The sequence below is a fragment of the Coregonus lavaretus genome, assembly GCF_964263955.1.
Source record: "Coregonus lavaretus genome assembly, chromosome: 1".
NCBI lineage: Eukaryota > Metazoa > Chordata > Actinopteri > Salmoniformes > Salmonidae > Coregonus > Coregonus lavaretus.
Window position 1 is genome coordinate 84042569 of NC_139988.1, and position 16179 is coordinate 84058747.

The 16179-nt window shown below is 43.1% G+C and overlaps 1 protein-coding gene across 1 annotated transcript in view; it reads left to right on the forward strand.

Moving 5' to 3' along the window:
- Window positions 1–1354: 1354 nt before the first annotated feature.
- The window catches only part of LOC311127104 (monocarboxylate transporter 12-B-like), a gene marked incomplete at its 5' end in the record, with an annotated part of 16031 nt that continues 1206 nt past the window's right edge, over window positions 1355–16179 (forward strand). The window contains 5 exons of the mRNA XM_084158867.1: window positions 1355–1464; window positions 5773–5876; window positions 8179–8322; window positions 13926–14523; window positions 15436–15695. Of these exons, the coding sequence (XP_084014993.1) occupies window positions 1355–1464; window positions 5773–5876; window positions 8179–8322; window positions 13926–14523; window positions 15436–15695 (1216 nt within the window). The remainder of the gene's footprint in view (window positions 1465–5772; window positions 5877–8178; window positions 8323–13925; window positions 14524–15435; window positions 15696–16179) is intronic.

Consider the following 16179-nt stretch of genomic DNA (forward strand, 5'->3'; position numbering starts at 1 on the left):
TTTCAACTACTTAGCATATTAGCTAACCCTTCCCCTAACCTTAACCCTTTAACCTAACTCCTAACACTAACCCTAACACCTAGCCTAACTAACGTTAGCCACCTAGCTAACATTAGCATTAGCCACCTAGCCACCTAGCTAACGTTAGCTTAAACAAATTGGAATGTGTAACATATTGTACAAATTGCAATTCATAACATATTGTACGAATTACAATTCGTAACATACTATAATATTAATTTATTTGTGACATATCATACAAAATGGATGATGGACATCCACAAATTAATACATACTATACGAAATGTAACATATAATACTAATTGGAGTGTCCCGGATTTACATTTACTATCTTAGGTTTACCCCTTAGTCCCATTTGTAACCAGGCGTGTGGCTGACATGGCCTCAGCAGCTGGAACAATTAAACTATGCAATTGGCCTTTTTGGAGTCAGATAATTACTTTATATCCTCCACATTCTTAGTTTAAAAAGTTAATTATTTATTTACTTTCCATACAAAGATATCATAGGTATAGTGTGTTTGGTATCACACTGAAATACTGATTTAAAGGAAAATACCACTCCAAAACTATCTTTTGGTATTTTGTTCATTAGTCCATTGTTGATACAGTCCCAAAATGTTTTGCATGTCAGCTGACATTCATCAATCAAAACATGATTTCTGTTTGTTGCTACATGCTTGAGTAAATTTCAGAGAATTGGTTTTAAACTAATGGAGGGTAGCAAAGTCAAGTGGCCAATGGAACCAAAGCTGCAGAGATGTTTTTCTATGGAAAGTGTTTTAGGGCAGCACATGGCACAGGCTCAGAGAGGTCACAACAGCAGACGGCAGCCAAGGTCTGAAGTTAATATTGTAATTTCCCTGAGTTATCCCTGACATCCTGGCAGTAAACACTTCCTCTCATGGAATCCTACGTCAATATCCCTGTCGCCTCACTGTGCTGCTTGGGCCGGGGGAGTAAAGTATTTCAACATGCAGCAGTGACTAGTCTTGTTTGTAGGCTGAGTCCTCAACAAATGCTGAATGGGCTGGACACGTTTCAGACCCAGACCCAGAGAAGATGTTTGAGGTATTTTGTTGATGCCTGTTAATGATTCCGATCCTCCTTTCGACTTATTCATAGAGTCTTAGCTAGTATCTTTGCTTCTCCCTGTGTTCTACAACAGTGTAACTGAACTGAACTGAACAGCCTCTTCAACAACCAGTGCAATCCCATACTGGGTGTGACTGTGTGAGGCTGTCTGTCTGCGAGGTGTCCCTGGGTCTTGGCTGAGAACAGGAGAAAAACCGAGGGAACAGAAAAAAGATCTGAGCATGGTTCATGCTGCGGCTATGGCTCAGGGGAAGAAGAGACCAACGGTCCCCCCTCCTGATGGGGGCTGGGGCTGGATGATCGTGGCCGGCTGCTTCTTGGTCACTGTCTGCACACGTGCCGTCACTAGGTAAGTCTGGCAGGAGGAGAGGGTCATGGAGGTCCCCTGGCTGGGTCCTGACCCAACTCTGAGAACTGTGGAGTGATAAGCCTGTGTGTTTATTTTACAGTATAATTGGGTGTCCCATCAAATCAGTCTATTAGCAATTTTATTACATGTTTGAGAACAGTTAAGTTTGTGGGACACATTATCATTTCAAACAAAATTCAACAATCATTTTAACCAAACTTGATGAATGATCCATTCTATAATGGTGGGCTATATATTTAATAAAGTGTGTGAATTGAAGGGTACTAAAAAATACGTATTATCATCTTACACAGAAACATTGTACATCCTTTTAAATACATCTGACAATTATTTTCAAACAACACGGTTATGGTACAATACATTTTCTATTACATATGATGAAATGTTTATTATATATGATGTGGGACTGGAAAAGAATGCTCAGAACATAAGAACGTTATTAACCATTTCCCATACTTTTCAAATAACGGAACAGTATAGATCACTTTCGTGTTCGATTCTGTTCCTCTAGTAATGTTGTTATTTTCCGGTTCTGTTTCCTGAACCGGTTCCAAACCCTGCATGTAATATAGGTCAACTCTATATATAATGCAACTGACTGAGTATGACTTGAGAACAAGACTGACTGAAGTGACAAGAGCTATCTTCTGTTTCTGATATCACACTCTCCAGTTCAGGTTACACTGGGTGCCTGGTAAACAACCTGCAGGTCAGAAGCAGGTCTTCAGTATAGGACTAAAGTGAAGCTTTAGGGGGGGGGGGGGTGGTTTAAGCTAACATATGGACTTATTTTATGATAGTCATACCAAGGATCATTTAGTTATTTTGAATTTTAAGAGGAAGTTTGTTCTGAAGTGTCTGTCCTATATCTGAGAGTCATAAGAAAGATCAAGAAACTATACAGTTGAAGTCGGAAGTTTACATACACTTAGGTTGGAGTCATTAAAACTCGTTTTTCAACCACTCCACAAATTTCTTCTTAACAAACTATAGTTTTGGCAAGTCGGTTAAGACATCTACTTTGTGCATGACACAAGTCATTTTTCCAACAATTGTTTACAGACAGATTATTTCACTGTATCACAATTCCAGTGGGTCAGAGGTTTACATACACTAAGTTGACTGTGCCTTTAAACAGCTTGGAAAATTCCAGAAAATGATGTCATGGCTTTAGAAGCTTCTGATAGGCTAATTGACATAATTTGAGTCAATTGGAGGTGTACCTGTGGATGTATTTCAAGGCCTACCTTCATACTCAGTGCCTCTTTGCTTGACATCATGGGAAAATCAAATGAAATCAGCCAAGACCTCAGAAGACATCCACAAGTCTGGTTCATCCTTGGGAGCAATTTCCAAACGCCTGAAGGTACCACGTTCATCTGTACAAACAATAGTACACAAGTATAAACACCATGGGACTACGCAGCTGTCATACCGCTCAGAAAGGAGACGCGTTCTGTCTCCTAGAGATGAACGTACATTGGTACGAAAAGTGCAAATCAATCCCAGAACAACAGCAAAGGACCTTGTGAAGATGCTGGAGGAAACAGGTACAAAAGTATCTATATCCACTGTAAAACGAGTCCTATATAGACATAACCTGAAAGGCCGCTCAGCAAGGAAGAAGCCACTGCTCCAAAACCGCCATAAAAAAGCCAGACTACGGTTTGCAACTGCACATGGGGACAAAGATCGTACTTTTTGGAGAAATGTCCTCTGGTCTGATGAAACAAAAATATAACTGTTTGGCCATAATGACCATCGTTATGTTTGGAGGAAAAATGGGGTAGCTTGCAAGCCGAAGAATACCATCCCAACCGTGAAGCACGGGGGTGGCAGCATCATGCTGTGGGGGTGCTTTGCTGCAGGAGGGACTGTTGCGCCTCACAAAATAGATGGCATCATGAGAAAGGAAAATTATGTGGATATATTGAAGCAACATCTCAAGACATCAGTCAGGAAGTTAAAGCTTGGTCGCAAATGTGTCTTCCAAATGGACAATGACCCCAAGCATACTTCCAAATTTGTGGCAAAATGGCTTAAGGACAACAAAGTCAAGGTATTGGAGTGGCCATCACAAAGCCCAATCCTATAGAAAATGTGTGGGCAGAACTGAAAAAGCGTGTGCGAGCAAGGAGGCCTACGAACCTGACTCAGTTACACCAGCTCTGTCAGGAGGAATGGGCCAAAATTCACCCAACTTATTGTGGGAAGCTTGTGGAAGGCTCCCCGAAACGTTTGACCCAAGTTAAACAATTTAAAGGCAATGCTACCAAATACTAATTGAGTGTATGTAAACTTCTGACCCACTGGGAATGTGATGAAAGAAATAAAAGCTTTCTACTATTATTCTGACATTTCACAATCTTAAAATAAAGTGGTGATCCTAACTGACCTAAGACAGGGAATTTTTACTAGGATTAAATGTCAGGAATTTTGAAAAACTGAGTTTAAATTTATTTGGCTAAGGTGTATGTAAACTTCTGACTATAGATTCTTTCTTTTTTTTCTTCTTATTTTATGTATTTATTTCCTTATTTTAGGCACTAAACTATCTTAAATCTTAAATCCCATTCCGTACTAGTGTGTATTGGGTATATTTTGTGAAATTGTTAGATATTACTTGTTAGATATTACTGCACTGTCGGAGCTAGAAGCACAAGCATTTCGCTACACCCGCTATAACATCTGCTAAACACGTGTATGTGACAAATAAAATTTGATTTGAAAATATATACTTCCATAAAAAATTTTAACTGGTACAGTGGACCTTCTGACGAGTCTTTTGAGGCTTCCTAAGGCAAAACGGAGAGTCTCAGCTTTCCTTAGAGGGGTCATATTAGTGTGTAGCCCAAACTGTTCGGACGCTACAGACAGAAGTTGTCAGAAGAGGCTGTACCAACTTCAGAAGAGTCTTCTGAAACTTGTGGGTGTCCAAACCGTTCGGACGCTACAGACGTTTTCGTGAGAGGACCGGTTTTCGGGATGTCTCATGGTCCGACAAACACGCTCTAGTTCTGCCTCCTTTCACCGCAGATGCGGAAGGGCAATATTGGCCGATGCGGTGGATTGAGACGCAGCTAAATAAACACAAATCTCTAGTTTAAACAGCCAGATTTTTAGAAAACAATCAAACAAGGAAGAGCATGTTTGGAATGTCCCGCCAACATTATTCAATCATTTTCAACCAGCCTTTTCCTGGTCGCTGATGGTTGTAAACTGATAATGCCTGCTCAGAACGTCACCTTGAGCCTTTACTCTATTGCACATTGTGACTCTGCCAGAGATAATCTAAAGTAGTAATTGGTCAGAATTGGAAGGAATGGGGGAAATTCCACCAAGAGTTTGAGAGTAACCCAAGGTAATAAATCTGGGCAGTGAACTCCTGATCCTCTGCTTTCTCGATATGCATCAGTGATCCCAAGGTTCTTTGAGGTCTAGTGAGTGAGTTTAAAACCCTAAAACAGCTGTAGCGGACAGCGTGCGTATACAGGTTTTTGTGTGTGCGTGTGTGAGGAAACAGCAGGCTGACGGAGGCCTGCCGTGTGATAGGTCCCCCATGTGCGTTCTCTGGCCAGTGCTGGAGAGGACATGAAGATCAGATGGCCATCACATTCACACTGAGGGATTTGTCCCTTATCGTCTGCCTGGTGCTAGTCCTGTACAGTTTGTACAGGTGCAGCCATGCTGCAGACTCGGACGGAGGAGCTTGTGGCTCATTAACCCCCAAGCAGGCGTTCTTCCCACACGTCCCAGGCTTTTTACAGCTCTCCCCTCAGCTCCATGATTACACAATTCATTACGGTTGCATCACTCCCTCTGACCACTCAGGTCATCACCATGTCTAGCTGGAGAAGAGTAATTAGATAATTGAAGAAACCTCAGTGTGTTCCGAGAACGTTTGCTGTATACACTCAGAATTGTGTGTGTGTGTGTGTGTGTGTGTGTGTGTGTGTGTGTGTGTGTGTGTGTGTGTGCGTCACAGGAGGTTGGTGGCACCTTAATTAGGGAGAACGGGCTCATGGTAATGACTGGAGCGGAATCAGTGGAATGGTATCAAATACATCAAACACATGGTTTCCAGGTGTTTGATGCCATTCCATTTGCGCCGTTACGGCCATTATTATGAGCCGTTCTCCGCTCAGCAGCCTCCTGTGGTGTGTGTGCACCATTGTAACAAATTTGTGTCGAATAAACCACTAGGAAAACTATACCTATTTGAAATATGCAAGATGGTTCTTATTTGTCATGATTTCTCTTCATCTTGAGCCTTTTCTTGTGTTCCAGATGCATCTCCATCTTCTTTGTGGAGTTCCAGATGCACTTTGGAGCGGACTATTCAGGGACAGCCTGGATCCACAGTCTGGTGGACTGCACCACTATGCTGTGTGGTAAGTCATCATGGCCCTCAGTCAAGTGCTGCTTCATCAACAGTGATCTGGTTTCACGCTGGGCCTGGCACTGGCTTGCAACGCGTGGTCTAGACAGGTTGCTCAATGCCAAGGGTAGTCATGAAATGGATTTGGTCCATTGGATGTAAACATATAAGCTGTAAAAGGACAAAGGAGAAGTTAACTCAGTTTGACAACTAAGACAACTAGGTTTGATATTTGGTGCATCATTTCCCTTCCAATTAGGACACATGATGACGACAATGTAATGTAAATGTGCTTTTTACAATCACACAGCAAAGTTACAGTATGCTTCAGTTGATAAAGTCACAAGCCGCTGACTGGCAGTGCCCTTGCAACTCAGCCAACCCATCGGTCAGTTTTTGCTGCTTCTCTTAGATTGGGATGTGCCCCTGTTTGACCCCTTTACATAAGAAAGTAGTGATGTTTTGGTTATTTTAGTTAGTTCCACCCAACCGTCTGGGATACACTACTTTCTCTCATCTCCACCATGGACATGTTGATTGCCCTTTAAAAACCTTTTTGGTTGAAGGCATAGGATTGTTCCTTGTTAGTTGGTACACATTAGTGCAGTAGTATTTAAGAACAAAGTACTGACAATCCCTTGTCTGACTAAAGTAGACGTTAGAGAGAGGGGTTTGCTTCTTTCCCTGTCGATTTAGCTCTTGAGAGAACAATGTTAGCAACACACAGACGTTAGCGACACACAGAGAACATCTTGAAATACCAAAACAGTGTCACAACACCATGACCCAACACAGAGGGAGTTTGTTTATTTTGCTTGCGCCCGGTGAAATGTGACACTATGATAGAGACGGTAAAAGCATGTAAAAATAGACCCTTATGCTGACTCGTAGCAGCCTTTATCAAGGCTGACTTAGGTAACCTGTTTAGGCAGGCGTATGCCAAGGCCAGTCAGCATTGGTCACAGAGGACTGCTGCGGATCACAAATCCCTCATGGTCTTGTATTAACTCACAGTATCAATGGTCCAAAGTGACAAAAATGTAAGTAAATGTTAACTTGCAACTATTTAATATGTGTTGAAACTAGCAGTGGGGTATCTTTTTGGAGCTTAACTTTATGCTGAATTGGTGTTACTCCCTCTGTTCCTGTATCTGCATGTGTTTGTTCATGTCGAGGTGTGAGAGGTTGGTGAAAAGTAAAGAACTGGTTTGTCCTCATATTACCTGTCTTTTGGCAGAAGTTTGTCGGCCATGTTCTAGGGTTAAAACAAATAATAACATACTGTACTGAGTTTTGGACGACTGTGTTCTGGAGACTATGTGCACGGATCCATTAACTCTAGTGGTATGAAACATTATTTTCACAATATGCAATGTAAAAATTAGAATAAGAGCGATCAGAGTTAAATCAATTAATTATCCTGCCCACCCAAAAAAACATAATGTGAAAACGCAGAGTTTCAGCCCGAGCCTGATATTCTGAGAAGTGATTAGGGCGGGCCGGGACCGGGCTTAGGTTTGCACAACCTCGTAGGCTATGTGGCAGTTGCTGTGGTGAAACAGAGAGAGAACGTACATCCTATCCCACTCTCTGCTCTGATAGACAGCCTGCAACTCTCTCTCCATCTCTCCAGCGTTGCACTTCAACATTTATCTAAAATGATTTAATGTGCCTTTTAGTTGTCTTTTTTTCCTGATAGAATTGTTCTGTTATGCTTACATACCGGTATGCAACATTATTTGCGGTTGAATATATGACACATTGTTGGAGGTAGAATGCTGGCCTATAGAGCGCAGGCGGGAACACATCTGCCATTTGATAAGAACAGACAGTAGCCCGCTTAAGCCACAACATTGAAAACCAACTGAAATCTGTTCGGGAACATCAATATTGTCAATATAGTCTACCCTAACCCATCCATACCGTATATGCATACTACTGCAGTCCACAGTCAAAGACGATTAGGCCTACTAGAGTTTGTTTCAGTAGCCTAGACCAATTATTTACTAAAGACCTCTTAAATCTGTGTGCTTTTATGTTTTGTTGCTGTGTGTAATATGTTAAGAACGTTACGGCACAATCATGTTTTGTAATTCAGGCTTGGGCTCATACAATATTTTTTTATGTAAGGCTCTGGTAGGGTTGGGCTTCAATTGTCGGGCCCGATCAAAGCATGGCCTATGGTCATTTTATTTCTCATGTGTTCCGCTACCTCAGAGCCCCCAAGCCACCCCCCTCTCACGAGCAACTGACAGTACTACTGTAGTTCAGCAGACAATCCCATACTAACATGTTTACTTTGTTGTGATTGACAGCTCCTCTAGGCAGCTTCATTGGGAACCATCTGTCGTGCCGCATCGCTGTGATCCTTGGGGGCTTTCTGTCCTCCTTCGGCCTGGTCCTCAGCTCTTTCGCTACCAGCCTGGAGTACCTGTACCTCACCCTGGGGGTCCTCACAGGTGGGTCCCCCCCAATGACAGTGCATTCGGAAAGTATTCAGACCCCTTGTTTATTTTCAATTTACAATCTGTAGAAACAATGAGAATAGAAGGGTTCAGAACTTTTGTGAAACATCACAGTACAGTTGAAAAATTTATGGCAAATAGAAATCCAATATGGATGGTGTTAAGAGATAGATGGGAGGTGTTGAATGGAGCTGAAGGATGGGACTAATAACAACTAACAACAACTAATAACAACAAGATAACTAATGTAAAGCATACTGTGTCCATAATAAGTATATAGGTTATAGGTTGAGTGCTTTTGTGAAAGAGCACAGTTAGAAAGATATGGCATATAGAAGCAAACCGGATGGACATTATGAAAATGATTGGAGAGGTTGAGGGTAGAGGAAGTTCAGGAGTAAAAACAAACAAAATATAATTATTGTAAAATTGACTGTGTCCATAAAATGTATATAGTATGTAAACTTAGCAAAAAAAGAAACGTCCTCTCACTGTCAACTGCGTTTATTTTCAGCAAACTTAACATGTGTAAATATTTATGTGAACATAACAAGATTCAACAACTGAGACATAAACTGAACAAGTTCCACAGACATGTGACTAACATAAATGGAAGAATGTGTCCCTGAACAAAGGGGGGGTCAAAATCAAAAGTAACAGTCAGTATCTGGTGTGGCCACCAGCTGCATTAAGTACTGCAGTGCATCTCCCCCTAGTGGACTGCACCAGATTTGCCAGTTCTTGCTGTGAGATGTTACCCCACTCTTCCAAGACACCTGCAAGTTCCCGTACATTTCTGGGGGGACTGGCCCTAGCCCTCACCCTCCGATCCAACAGGTCCCAGACGTGCTCAATGGGATTGAGATCCGGGCTCTTCGCTGGCCATGGCAGAACACTGACATTCCTGTCTTGCAGGAAATCACGCACAGAATGAGCAGTATGGCTGGTGGCATTGTCATGCTGGAGGGTCATGTCAGGATGAGCCCAGGAAGGGTACCACATGAGGGAGGAGGATGTCTTCCCTGTAACGCACAGCGTTGAGATTGCCTGCAATGACAACAAGCTCAGTCCGATGATGCTGTGACACGCCCCAGACCATAATGGACCCTCCACCTCCAAATCGATCCCGCTCCATAGTACAGGCCTCGGTGTAACGCTCATTCCTTCGACGATAAACGTAAATCCGTCCATCACCCCTGGTGAGACAAAACCGCGACTCGTCAGTGAAGAGCACTTTTTGCCAGTCCTGTCTGGTCCAGCGACGGTGGGTTTGTGCCCATAGGCGACGTTGTTGCCGGTGATGTCTGGTGAGGACCTGCCTTACAACAGGCCTACAAGCCCTCAGTCCAGCCTCTCTCAGCCTATTGCGGACAGTCTGAGCATTGATGGAGGGATTGTGCGTTCCTGGTGTAACTCGGGCAGTTGTTGTTGCCATCCTGTACCTGTCCCATAGGTGTGATGTTCGGCTGTACCGATCCTGTGCAGGTGTTGTTACACGTGGTCTGCCACTGTGAGGAAGATCAGCTGTCCGTCCTGTCTCCCTGTAGTGCTGTCTTAGGCGTCTCACAGTACGGACATTGCAATTTATTGCCCTGGCCACATCTGCAGTCCTCATGTCTCCTTGCAGCATGCCTAAGGCACGTTCAAGCAGATGAGCAGGGACCCTGGGCATCTTTCTTTTGGTGTTTTTCAGAGTCAGTAGAAAGGCCTCTTTAGTGTCCTAAGTTTTCATAACTGTGACCTTAATTGCCTACTGTCTGTAAGCTGTTAGTGTCTTAGCGACCGTTCCACAGGTGCATGTTCATTTATTGTTTATGGTTCATTGAACAAGCATGGGAAACAGTGTTTAAACCCTTTACAATGAAGATCTGTGAAGTTATTTGGATTTTTATGAATTATCTTTGAAAGACAGGGTCCTGAAAAATTGACGTTTCTTTTTTTGCTGAGTTTATAAGATGGAAGTAGAGGCCTAAGTGTTGTTGTTCACTAGTTTACTCCAATTAGGGAAGGGGTGGTGGGGTTGGAAAGTAATAAATGGAAATATATATTTTTTAAAGGATATGTAAATGTAGGTACAGTCATGGCCAAAATTGTTGGCACCCCTGAAATTTTTCCAGAAAATGAAGTATTTCTCACAGAAAAGTATTGAAATTACACATGTTTTGCTATGCACATGTTTATTTCCTTTGTGTGTATTGGAATAACACAAAAAAAACAGGAAAAAAGCAAATTTGACATAATTTCACACAAAACTCAAAAAATGGGCCGGACAAAATGATTGGCACCCTTAACTTAATATTTAGTTGCACACCCTTTGGAAAAAATAACTGAAATCAGTCGCTTCCTATAACCATCAATAAGCTTCTTACACCTCTCACCCGGAATTTTGGACCACTCTTCTTTTGCAAACTGCTCCAGGTCTCTCATATTGGATGGGTGCCTTTTCCCAACAGCAATTTTAAGATCTCTCCACAGGTGTTCAATGGGATTAAGATCTGGACTCATTGCTGGCCACTTCAGAACTCTCCAGCGCTTTGTTGCCATCCATTTCTGGGTGCTTTTTGAAGTATGTTTGGGGTCATTGTCCTGCTGGAAGACCCATGATCTCGGACGCAAACCCAGCTTTCTGACACTGGGCCCTACATTGCGACCCAAAATCCTTTGGTAATCCTCAGATTTCATGATGCCTTGCACACAGTCAAGGCACCCAGTGCCAGAGGCAGCAAAACAACCCCAAAACATCTTTGAACCTCCACCATATTTGACTGTAGGTACTGTGTTCTTTTCTTTGAAGGCTTCATTACATTTTCGGTAAACAGTAGAACGATGTGCTTTACCAAAAAGCTCTATCTTGGTCTCATCTGTCCATAAGACGTTCTCCCAGAAGGAATTTGGCTTACTCATGTACATTTTGGCAAACTGTAGTCTTGCTTTTTTATGTCTCTGTGTCAGCAGTGGGGTCCTCCTGGGTCTCCTGCCATAGCGTTTCATTTCATTCAAATTTCGACGTATAGTTCGCGCTGACACTGATGCACCCTGAGCCTGCAGGACAGCTTGAATTTCTTTGGAACTTGTTTGGGGCTGCTTATCCACCATCCGGACTATCCTGCGTTGCAACCTTTCATCAATTTTTCTCTTCCGTCCACGTCCAGGGAGATTAGCTACAGTGCCATGGGTTGCAAACTTCTTGATCATGTTGCGCACTGTGGACAAAGGAACATCTAGATCTCTGGAGATGGACTTGTAACCTTGAGATTGTTGATATTTTTCCACAATTTTGGTTCTCAAGTCCTCAGACAGTTCTCTTTTCCTCTTTCTGTTCTCCATGCTTAGTGTGGCACACACAGAAACACAATGCAAAGACTGAGTCAACTTCTCTCCTTTTTATCTGCTTTCAGGTGTGATTTTTAGATTGCCCACACCTGTTACTTGCCCCAGGTGAGTTTAAAGGAGCATCACATGCTTGGAACAAACTTATTTATCCACAATTTTGAAAGGGTGCCAATAACTTTGTCCGGCCCATTTTTTTAGTTTTGTGTGAAATTATGTCAAATTTGCTTTTTTCCTGTTTTTTTTTGTGTTATTCCAATACACACAAAGGAAATAAACATGTGCATAGCAAAACATGTGTAATTTCAATACTTTTCTGTGAGAAATACTTCATTTTCTGGAAAAATTTCAGGGGTGCCAACAATTTTGGCCATGACTGTATATGTATTTATATGTATGTATGTGTATGTATATGTGTGTATATAACAATTACACTGATGGAAGTTACAATCTATCTGGGGCGGCAGGTAGCGTAGTGGGTAAGAGCGTTGTGCTAGTAATCGAAAGGTTGCTGGTTCTAATCCCCGAGCCGACTAGGTGAAAAATCTGTCGATGTGCCCTTAAGCAAGACACTTAACCCTAATTGCTCCTGTAAGTCGCTCTGGATAAGAGCGTCTGCTAAATGACGTAAATTTAAAAATATTAAAGCTGATCTACCCCCCAAAAAATCAAAAATATAAAATCAGATCCCTTGAGTTTTTCCACATTTTGTTACGTTACAGCATTATTCTAAAATGGATTCAATTGTTTTCCCCCCCTCATCAATCTACACACAATACCCCATAATGACAAAGCAAAAACTGTTTTTTTTATTCACATTTACATAAGTATTCAGACCCATTACTCAGTACTTTGTTGAAGCACTTTTGGCAGCGATTACAGCCTCAAGACTTCTTGGGTATGATGCTACAAGCTTGGCACACCTGTATTTGAGGAGTTTCTCCCATTCCTCTCTGCAGATCCTCTCAAGCTCTGTCAGGTTGGATGGGGAGCGTCGCTGCACAGCTATTTTCAGGTCTCTCCAGAGATGTTTGATCGGGTTGAAGTCCGGGCTCTGGCTAGGCCACTCAAGGACATTCAGAGACTTGTCCCGAAACCACTCCTGCATTGTCTTGGCTGTGTGCTTAGAATCGTTGTCTTGTTGGAAGGTGAACCATCGCTCCAGTCTCAGGTTCTGAGCGCTCTGGAGCAGATTTTCATCTAGGATCTCTCTGTACTTTGCTCCGTACATCTTTCCCTCGATCCTGACTAGTCTCCCAGTCCCTGCCGCTGAAAAACATCCCCAAAGCATGATGCTGCCACCAACATGCTTCACCGTAGGGATGATATTGGCCAGGTGATGAGCGGTGCCTGGTTTCCTCCAGACATGACGCTTGGCATTCAGGCCAAAGAGTTCAATCTTGGTTTCATCAGACCAGAGAATCTTGTTTCTCATGGTCTGAGAGTCCTTTAGGTGCCTTTTGGCAAACTCCATGCGGGCTGTCATGTGCCTTTTACTGAGGAGTGGCTTCCGTCTGACCACTCTACCATAAAGGCCTGATTGGTGGAGTGCTGCAGAGATGGTTGTCCTTCTGATTCTCCCATCTCCACAGAGGAACTCTGTAGCTCTATCAGAGTGACCATCGGGTTCTTGGTCACCTCCCTGACCAAGGCCCTTCTCCCCTGATTGCTCAGTTTGGCCGGGCGGCCAGCTCTAGGAAGAGTCTTGGTGGTTCCAAACTTCTTCCATTTAAGAATGATGGAGGCTACTGTGTTCTTGGGGTCCTTCAAAGCTGCATAATTTGTTTTGGTACCCTTCCACAGATATGTGTCTAATTTAATCCATTTTAGAATAAGGCTGTAAGGTAACAAAATGTGAAGGGGTCTGAAGACTTTCCGAATGCACTGTATATATGAATGGACAAAGCCATCAAACATGTGACACCATTCCTTCCTATGTGAAGACTCAATAGCGCATTTGAAGCCAAGGAAGTCGGTTGAGATGGCGTCTCATGTGGGAGATGAATGTAGACATAACATGCGCAGTTTGAGCTAATCCAGGAAGTGATGTTGCAGGCTGGCTCAGTGCTGCCCCCTTAAGACACTTTAAATCCAATGTATTATTATTATTATTATTATTATTATTATTATTATTATTATCATTAAGGCCCCTATAAATCATGCAAATCATGTAATTCAGGGACACTTGGTAGACATACCAAAAACAAAAGGGATGCCGTAGTGTGGCTCATAAAACAACAACAACCTTTTCCTCTTTCGATTTACAGGTATTGGATTTGCCCTCTGCTACACCCCTGCCATAGCCATGGTGGGCTCATATTTCTGTGAGAGGAAAGCCCTGGCGTACGGGATCGCCATGTCAGGCAGTGGCATCGGGACCTTCATCCTGGCCCCTGTCGTCCAGCTGCTCATAGAGCACTACTCATGGCGTGGGGCCCTGCTCATACTGGGGGGCGTTGTTGCCAACCTGTGTGTCTGTGGGGCCCTACTGCGCCCTATCACTCTGAAAGAAGAAGAGGAGGCTCATGGTCCAGTCCCGTTGGACACCGAGTGTGGATATGGGGTGAAAGCTCCGGTGGTGAGCATGTTAGAGGAACCACTGGCGATCAACAACAACAACAACAGCCGCCGCTGCTTCTGCTTCCAGTCCATGCAGGAGTACTGCTTCCTGCTCATGCCTGACTTCCTGATGCTGGCAGTGAGCTTCTTGTTCCTAGCCAGCGGCTGCAGCCTGCCCTTCGTCTACCTGGTTCCGTACGCACTGGATGTGGGCGTGAGCCACCAGCAGGCCGCCATCCTCATGTCCATCCTGGGGGTCATAGACATCGTGGGGAACATCACCTTCGGCTGGCTCGTAGACAGGAGGTAGGCCAAAGTTTGAAAGATTTTTGTTCCATTGAGCATGCCACCACAATAAAGGTATTTTAATTCCCCCTTGCTCTTTAATAGGCCGGCCTTCCTTTATTTCGAATGGAAGACAGGTTCAAAATGTACCTTTATTTGTTGCGTTGAGTCTTTCTTTAGGTCTTCCTCTACAACATTCCTCTTGGAGTTTGTGTGAAAATCAGAAGCTATGCTTTAACATAGATATGGGTCCAGCCTTTTCATATCCAGTTCAGATTCAGAGTGTTTATCAGTCACATTTAGAGTTCAGTCATTTTTTGTAATCTCACCATTTAGTGAACTGTTTCTCACCCAGTTTTACTCTAGCGAAATGGAGCTGTTACCCAATTTTATCTTGAAGATAAAGCTGGTTTCCTCTGTGTTATGATGAGTTTCTGGTATTGAGAAGTTCAAGATGCAAGAATTTACTTAGACATTCTGTGGAGATTTCATACCAAGTATTTATTGAATCACGAGCTCGTGGGTTCATCTAACCAACGGACATAGCTTTGCCCTTCGTCAGTTGAACTAACTTGAACAAAGAAGACACTCTACCTTATACACCCTTTATTACCATCTTCCTGGCATACATCTGGCAAGTCTCCATGGGCACTCCCTGTCTTTGATGTTCATCACTCTTTACCCCAAGTCACTATCCTGTCCATCACTCATGCTATCCTAAACATCACTCATCTACCTTGACATAATGGAATGTAGACTTCATGGCCCCAAACCACTCATCTCTTAACTCTTCCTCTGTCCTCACAATCCTATAACATGACATCATTACACTCTGACAAGCCATTGACAGCTAAGCCGCCGATCATTCAGATGGTCAATATGGACAATCTGTGTTTTTAGACTGATTGTGTCCACAATTTTTCTCACCCCCAGGTGCCTGAAGAAGTATCGTAATGTGTGCTACATGATAGCAGTAGGCATGGAGGGACTGTGCTGCCTCTTTATCCCACTCCTGCGGACGTTCGCCCTGCTGGTGCCTTTCTCTGTGTTTTATGGGTACTTTGATGGCGCCTACGTGGCCCTCATACCTGTGGTGACCTCAGACATTGTGGGGACAAGTAACCTCTCCTCCGCTCTGGGGATTGTCTACTTTCTACATGCCATTCCTTACCTGCTCAGCCCTCCAATAGGAGGTAAGTACTAACCAATTGTAGCACAGGAGGTGGACAAAAGAGATAAAGGTAAATGTCTCCACGTTGTTTGCTGATCGCAAAAGTGGTCTTTATGAAAGCTTTTAGCGGTACAAAAGCCATTGTTATTGCTTCACTAAAAGCTTTGCCAAAGACCACATTTGCAAGCTGTAAACAATGAGTAGACATTGACCTTCTTTCTGGACCTCCCATATTAGGTAGAGCAAGCCTGCTGGTCTCTTTCAACTAATGCAACAGCAAACAATCTCACTTACAGTAACCTTATGTCATTCTAAAGTGACCCACTTATTCAGTCCTGATTCTGAAATGTTTTGTAGTTGTTGACTAAACCTAGTCCTGGACTAAAAACCTATTTCAATGGAGAACTTCCATCTGTGTCTGGAAAACCGCCCTGAAGAGTACACCATTGATGTTTCATTGGTCAATTAATGATCAATGTTGCAAATGTTTACCTATGGATGATAAT